This window comes from Lycium ferocissimum, unplaced genomic scaffold, assembly GCF_029784015.1.
Source record: "Lycium ferocissimum isolate CSIRO_LF1 unplaced genomic scaffold, AGI_CSIRO_Lferr_CH_V1 ctg5710, whole genome shotgun sequence".
Taxonomy (NCBI): domain Eukaryota; kingdom Viridiplantae; phylum Streptophyta; class Magnoliopsida; order Solanales; family Solanaceae; genus Lycium; species Lycium ferocissimum.
This window is the reverse complement of record NW_026726087.1, coordinates 53,146-61,797: the sequence shown is the minus strand read 5'-3', so window position 1 is coordinate 61,797 and position 8,652 is coordinate 53,146. Positions and strand designations below refer to the sequence as shown.

The 8,652-nt window shown below is 39.5% G+C and overlaps 1 protein-coding gene across 1 annotated transcript; it reads right to left on the bottom strand.

Moving 5' to 3' along the window:
• Positions 1 to 322: 322 nt before the first annotated feature.
• LOC132044978 (uncharacterized) lies at positions 323 to 1,780 on the bottom strand. Its single transcript, XM_059435512.1, has one exon. It carries the CDS (start codon positions 1,778 to 1,780, stop codon positions 323 to 325), a length of 1,458 nt encoding a protein of 485 aa, XP_059291495.1.
• Positions 1,781 to 8,652: the final 6,872 nt, after the last annotated feature.

The following is an 8,652-nucleotide window of genomic DNA, read 5'->3' as shown; positions in this document are numbered from 1 at the left end:
ATATGCTTACTCCACTCAATACCTTAACTAAAGCGTCCCTGTGGGCTTCAGAACTCATCAACAAGGACATGATCGATATTTGGGCAGGTGTCTTCTTCAACTGTTCCTCAACTGAATAATCTTTGGTTTGCATCTTCTTCCAGAATTCTGCTGCCTCGGCATCAGTAATGTTTTTCCTTTGATGGTGCTCTTTGCCTGAACTTCCTCTGTTTAAATCCTCCGGGACATAACATCTTCCTGACCTCGTCATTCCATGAGCATCGCGGTTTCCATCATCTTAGCCTTCCTTTTCAATTGATAGTCCCATGGGACCCTTCTAGAATCATAATCGTGCTTTCTTGCTACAACGGTGGTCACCACGAATTTTGGTTGGTATGTACGAACGATTCTTGAGCGCCTTCAACTGTACCGTGATGATGGGAGCGGTTGGGGATGTTGCAACAAATGCCTCAGTGTTTCCAACGGGCACAATGGTTCCCTCCAAGTCATATTCCTCATTAAATGATATCATATTAACTGCTCGGTTTCCATGATTTGGTAGCGGGTTGTTGTTCACGTTCGGGGGCGCTGTAGTGCATTGAATTGCTCCACTCTTGATTAAAGCTTCAACTTGGTTCTTCAAACCAAAGCATTCCTCGGTGTCATGTCCCTGAATTCCCGAATGATATGCACAGCGTTTGTTCCCATCAAAGTTTCGAGGAATTGGATCAGGGATTCTCCCTTCAACTGGTTGCAACAATCCTGCTGTCCTCAACCTTTCAAATAACTGGGCCAAAGGCTCGGCTATGGGGGTATAGGTTCGGGTATTTCTGACTTCGGGAGTTGGGCGAGGTCTTGGGGCATATGGTGGTCTATTCTGGTGAACGGGTGCTTGGATAGGGGTGTAAGGTCTTGGAGGGTTTTGGTAAGTGGGGGCTCGTGGTGGGTTGTAATGTGGTTGGGCGTTATAAGCTGGGTATGGGACATAAGGGGCATGAGCAAAGATTTGGGGGTTTGTGGGGTATCGGCGAGATGACTCTCCTCGCCGATAGTAAGGTGTGATATTGGATATGTCCTCCTTCTTCTTCTTAATTCCGCTAATGGAACCTGACTGTATGGCTTTGCTTGCGGCTTGTAGCGCAGCCATTGATTGAATCTTTCCAGACTTGATTCCTTCCTCCAAAAAGTCTCCCATTTTGACCAAATCTGCGAACTTTTGGCCCATTGATCCCATCATCTTTTCAAAGTAGATGCCTTCCTGAGCTCGAATGAAATACTTGCTGAGCTCGCTTTCGTCCAATGGGGGCATAACTCGGGCAGCCTCAATTCTCCAACGTCTTGCGTAATCCTGGAATGATTCAGTCGCCTTCTTTTGTATGTTGCTCAGAGAAAATTTGTCTGGTGTGATCTCAGTGTTGAATCCGAAGCGATTCATGAAATCCCCAGCCATATCCTGCCAGTCGCTCCATTTGCGAGGATCTTGGCGAGTATACCAAGTGAGCGCCTCTCCTGACAAACTTCTAATAAACAATTTCATCCTCAATTTCTCGTTCCTTCCCACTCCTACTAACTTGTCGCAGTAGGCCCTCAAATGTGCATGAGGATCACCTGTCCCATCAAAAATATCAAACTTAGGAGGTTTGTACCCTACTGGCATGCCAATATCCGGGTGTATGCATAGATCATCATAATCCAAACTCTCACTTCCCCGAGTGACTCGCATGTTCCTCATTTCTTTCCTTAGACTGTGCAGCTGGTTCATGATTGATTCGTCTTCTCCTATCTTGGCATCTCTCTCCATTTCTGCATACTGATCCACCTCGAACGGGACCCTGACTGTGACAGGAGCGGTAAAGGTTGGAGCCCCAGCTGCATATACCGGTGGCACGTGTTGCTCGTAGGAAGTGTCAACGTGTGCCCCTGGTATGTCTTTGCCGCACGGTGGGGTAAGTAGGTGCGATGCAGATTTGGGTTAATAGTGAGTTTTGTGAAGTATGAGTGTAGTCAGGGACGTAAGGAGTTTGTTTAGGCAAATTTGGTACATTCGCCGGAGCGACTGGAGGTAGGTTGGAAAAAGAAAGGGGTATTGGAGGTGGACGTGTGGATGGAGGGAAGTGTTCTGGAACCGGCGAATCCAAAGACGGAAAGTGAGGTGGGTTTGGGAAAGCAGTCACAGTGAGATGGGTCAGGTCCCGAACTTGGCGCAGCTCTCCTCTTAGTTCGTCAAGTTGTAGCTTTAGCAAAGCGATCTCTTCTTCATCGTTCAGATTAATCCTCTCTCTTGAGCTTTCTGGATTTTCATTTGTTATGGAAAGATTAGCAGTTGGGTTGACTTCGTTGGTGATAGTCATTTTTCCCTTAGATCTCAAATTGTAGTGTGACTCGGCCAGCCAGTTGAAGATCAACACAAATCAACCTCTCGTTTGGGGGATAAAAACTAAAATAAAGACAATTGGAAAACAAAAGTTAGTCCGAGAAGCTTTAAAAAGAGTAGAGTAACACATTTGATCACATAATTACGTCAAGTCGACGTGCAAACAAGCGTGTCCTAATTGTGGAGCCTCTTTTTGCCAGAGGTAAGCCTACGTTACACACAAGTTGATGATGATGATCCTTTTTTGACACATTCTGTGAATTTTTTTTTAGAACAAACATAACTTCCATTCCAACAAAAGGTAGCTCGAGAGCTTACAAGGATAGGCCTATGGCAGCTTGAAATGATAGAACACAAAAGGGGATGGCCATAAAGGCATACAAAAGGAATGGGTCGATGGAAATTTAAAATGAAAATGCAAAGGGTGGCCACGAGGGCGTACAAAGGGATTGGGCCATACGACACTCTTTTGGAATGTAAAGAAAACAAGAAGTGGAAAGAAAATAGTCTAGGGCCATGTCGGGCCGTCATTGTCATCCCCATCATATGCTGGATCATAATCGGGCCCTGGGTCGTACTCAGGTTCCTCCTCTGGGTCTGTCCAACCTGCCTCCGGATCATACTCAGGTCCCTCCTCTGTACCATGTACTGTAGGCCTGTGCTCGGACTGCACCTCCAGATCCTCCTCGGAAGGTCCGGCCGGAGTATACTCGGGTGATTTCTCAGGCTCCACCTCCATTGCAAGGTCACGTTCTGCTTCCCACTCTGGATCTTCTTCCGGATCCTCCTCCATTGGTTCGTCTGACTCTGCCGGATCCTCCTCCTCTACCAGCTGTATCAAATGGTTTACTGAACCCGGAACTACCTGCCTGTACATGTCATTGTTGACGTTCATGAGGGGCAGTACCTCAACTGTAAGCCAATCGGCTACATCATAGTCTATGAGCCTGTCGAATCCGTCTTCGGTTGGTAGAAGCGCCAGGCCTCCCACATTATACCAGGCGTAATACTCGGGTGTGCACCAACTCTCGTTACCCATACCAATTGTGATCATGTTCAACCATTCTCTTTGTAGAATTCTCACTCGTGCCATGGGAACCACCCTATCATAGTTACCTTCATGCAGTGCCATGCGGGACCAGACTGGGACATCCTGCGTAACTCCAAACTGCCTCAGGACTCTGAGAGGCGCATATGGTTGAATCCCGTCCAACCCGATTAGCTCGATGAAGTATAGATTTGCAGTTCTCACCAAAGGTCTCCCCGACAGCCAGGGGTATTTCCACTGAACAGCATCTCCCGTGAGCTGTACCAAGAATGTGCGCCACTCCTCTGCTCCTGTAGGTTCAGGCCAGTACCTCATTCTTTCCGTATGGCTCTGAATTCTGCTACGAGTATCTATGCAGTAATCCATGATAGGGGGCGAGTATAGAAGTGTTCCACGGCCCATAACTGCAGCAAGAGATTACACCCCTCAAAAAAGTTATGCCCTCTTGAACAGGCCGATAGAGCTCGGAGCATCTCCGCGAGAATCATAGGGACCAATGTCAATTCATCCGGTCCCGAGAAGATATTCATAACAAGTGGCAAAAGGTTGATATTGATTCGGTAGGCTCTCTTTGGGAAGACCAAGACTCCCAACAAGGCTATGGCGAAGACTCGTGGCCGCATTTTCTCCCACCTTCCGCGGTCACATGCAAACTCATCCCGATGTTGATCAAAGCTTTCTCGACGCCCAAATCTCTGAAACAGAAAGTCAAACTTCACTCGATCATTTTCCACGTTCCTCAAGACCGGGTAGACATTAAATCCCAAAATGCGCAAGAATTTCTCTCCCGATATGAAGGATGGTAACACCGGCATTCTTCCCTCAAATGGTAAGTCGGTGAATCCACAAATTTCCTCTAGAGTAGGGGTTATCTCGAAATCTAAAAAATTGAAGGTTACACTGGCGGGATCCCAAAATTCTATCAGCAGCTTGGTGAGAGTTTTGTTAGCTTGGATACCCATTAGCGACATCAACGACCCCAGGTGTTGCCTGACTTCCTCTCCGTGTGCCACTTTTATGTTCCTCCACCAAGTTTGCAGGTCGTGAGGAGGTGAGACTATCATTTGGATATTTGGTAGGTTTTGGTTGATTTCCATCTGAAAAAGAAGGGTAAAGGTTATGATAAGTATTGTTTGTTAAAAAAATCATCTTGTGTCTTTTAAGGATCATTTCATCAATTCACATAAAGGGTTATGTCATTCAGGTTTCAAACCTTTGACAAAATGGTGGATTCCTAATTTGCAGCGACAATACCTTGGATTGTCCTGCCTAAGGTGTATGCAGCATGACTTATTTTTTCTAGAATAAGATTTTTTTCCTAAGAGTTTCGGAGTGGGACTGAATGTTTGCGAGAAGGTACGTAGTAAACTACCGTACCGACTCTGAAACTAGAGAATCCAAAGAAGGGGTGGAGGTGTGTCAGACAACACCTCGCGTGAACCACAGTGTGTGTAAGTGTACGGCCAAAGACTCGATAGAAAGTGCAATGACATTATAAGAAAAGCAGTAACAAATAGTGTTTTCTCAAACAAATAAGGAGCACAAGTTTGGCTTTGACTTGCGTCCTTTCAAATATAGCAATGTAGCAACTGATAAATAATAGGCGATAAAATAAATAAACAAACATCCCTCGAGTATCTACTTCTTAAACTAAGTCTACTAAAGTCAAAACCTAAGGTATGATCCCCAGCAGAGTCGCCATTCTGTCATGCCCTATTTTTAACGGATTAAAACTAGTTCACAACTTATGACTATGTTTCCTCTGGTTTTGTAAATTTTCAGAGTCGCCACCTAATTTTAGGAAAATATTAGGAAACCATTCGTAAAAATGTAAACTCCATTTTTTAGTCTTTGAAACCTGTGAGATTCTAGGTAAGTGTTTTATTTACCCCGAGGGGGAGGTGTTAGCCATCCCTCAGAGCCTATCCGAGGACAGTCTTTAAACTTAGTTTAATTAATACTAGAGGGAAATTATTTAATTATTTATTGTTACCTATTTTTTAGAAGCACTGTGAAAAGAAACTATTCCTCCAAACGACTTGTAAAAGAAAAGCGGATTTTAAGATGGTTATGTTATGTGAATAAATGCACATTTGTAAAAGTAGATAATGATGACGCATGCGTGAGAAAATATATATAACGTTTATTTTAATAGTATGTTTAATGTAGAATAAGTAGATGTATATTTTTATAGGATACTAATGTATATATGTGATATGTAAATTGTAATATGTGATATATATGTGCATGAGAATATACATATATGATATATAGGGATGCATAGTATATTTGTAAACATATATATATATATTTTTATTTTGTATAATATAGTATAAAAATGAGAGTATTAGAATATAATATATATATAGAAAAATAATTAGAAAATATATGTGTATTTATATATGGCATGTCATATAATTTCAAAAATAGTTATTTTGTGACATGGAAATAATATATATATATACACGTTGATGAAAAGATGATTAAAGGAATTATTGATAATATATATATATATATGCGTGTATATAAAATGAAATATTTACCTTATAACTTTCGTAAAATAGCTTGAGCCACTATACTCGGGCCCTAATATGATTTCCTCATTTAAACTTAATGAACCTAACCTGTTCAATATGTTAGCATAAAATAGAAAATGATTACCTATAAAATACGCATCTTATCCTTTTGAAACCCCTATCTTAAATCACTCGTTTTGTTAAAATGGATTTAAAAAAAAAAAAAAAGGAACGTTAATTAACTTTAAAGAAGAGAAAAAAAAAAAAATTCAGCCTTGTCTATTAGTTAGAAAATGTTTATAACCTGTGAAATGCGCGAAGTTTAAATGGAAACCAAGATTTGTATCTAAAGAAAGTGACCAACGACAAAGTTCGGGCGTTCACGAGTTCACAAATAAGCAAGAAGCAAAATACTACAAATACAAACTCATAAAAGATGTTAGTCAACGGGTCCATATGACATAGAATAATACAAAAGATATAAAATTTTAAGAGAGTAAGAGGGACGGAGACTCTTGACACGAAAGAAGGACATCTAGACACGAGATGCGCGAATGCGGCCTCTTTCTTTCTTCTAATATGGGCGAATTGGAGTTGCCATAACTCCAAATGCTCCCAAGTGTGTTCATGAAAAAAAAAAAAAAAGAGAGAGAAGAAAAGAGATTAGAATGACAAAACAAAACTAACTAATCAAGAAACAATATGTTATAAAATAGAAACTTTCCACGATATATGCCATTACTTTAATCAAGTGTCTCTCTCACACACACACGCTTTGTAATAGCAAATTAACAACAAAACACTTATTAAATGAGCCGGATCCTAATATCACTTTTTGAAAGTGAACTAAACTAAGTAGATCATTTTAATAGTGATGCAACAGATTTTAAGGCAAGCAATCAAGTGTACCAATGATAGAACAATCGACGGATGAACAACGGAAAGGTGTACTCACATGAGTATTTCCTTTTCCTTGAAACCATTTCTATTCAACTAACAAAACTTATAACAAAATACGAAATTCAAACTCTATATCAATATTTGACCAAACATAATAAGACTACGGGGAGCTAATATAAATAACATTGTCAATGGGACTAAAACCTAAAAGTTACCTCAAAAAAGGGAGTTCAACCTTGAAAATTATTTCAACATAACAAGCTATACTTAATCGAAGCTACATAAATAAGTAAACAGACATATTGAGATTTTAAAGTCAATTACTCCCTTAGAACCGGAACAAATTTTAAGTTCGAGTTTATTTTTTCAAATCTTGTTATACTAAGTGTTAATGAAAAAATGGAGAACACACGACTAATAAACAAACAACCATGTTAGACACATCTACTTAACATCTTAATCGGGTACTTATTACTCAAAAGCTTGTCCACTATAATTGAATGCATTTTATGATCATTTAGTTATGTGATCCCTCCTAAAACTTCTTGGACAAGACTCATACTTATCCCCTTTTATGTTAAAACCATTTCTCTTTTAAGGACGGACTCAAGAAAGCCAACAAATGGGGTTTTATCACCTATATACATACACACATTTATCAAATACACAAAATTAAGCAATAGCCTCCTCCAATCAAGGACAGATTAAGTTCTTACTTTAATTCCACATTGAAACTCCTCTGGCAACATGTTTAATAACTTTTGGAAACTAATGGACACACCCAATCATTTTATTCAACAAACAAAATTCTTGTTTTTAGGCTAACTTGATGATCTTAAAAAGCCTACGAGTCTGCAATGATGGGCACAAACCCAAAATGGAACTCAAGTTCAAAATCAATATTGCTCTTATCCTTACTAGGAGGTTATGGAACTAAATTCAAGGAGAAAAAAATGAAGTCATATCATTGGTTTACAAAGCAAACAAACCACCCCAATAAAATTTCAAGTGATTATTATAAGACTTCTTTTGGTTTTAAAATCAATTATCTAATAAAAACCAATGCATAGTAAAAACAAACTAAGATACTACCAAACATTTGATAGGCAATCCTAAAAGATTAGACAACTACTTACTGGACAAATTTGAACTGATATATGTGTATCATCAAGTCTCAAACACTCGAGTTTAAAGGAATATCTTGATCGATTCGTTTAAAACCACATCTTAATCATATTGATACGAGTTTGTCAAAGCACATAAATGACTCTATCTCGATATATAGAATCATGAAAGGAACAATCACAAACCACATTAGGATCAACTATGCTACCAACTATCCCTAAAGACTTCGTATTACTAGGTGTAACATAATATCAAATTTAACCTTCTATACCAACTTAAACCATCCGGGAAATTAACAAATGTGAACAACTATAAACAACATTCTTATTAACTAACCCTAGCATTTTTACAAATCATATTTCCTAAAGGCACTAATCTAAAAATCCTCATGAAAGAATTTGGAAACTAAACTATATTTAGCAAATAATCGAACAAAAATGAATCAACACGGGCATTGCCAATGCATCAAGTTTAAACTAAAACAACATTAAGATTTGAAGCCAACAAATAAATAAATCCAAACAATTCCAAGATAACATCAAATATACCAATAATGTTCTTCTGCTTCCAAACATATGAATATAATTAAACTAGGGTCATTTTTTAGTCAAGAGGTCGGGAAAACACAACTGACCTGGACTGAAGATATGCACTAAAGGGAAGAAATCTCTTCCCTTCGAAAATGAAGATGGGGCATATCTCCGAGTTTG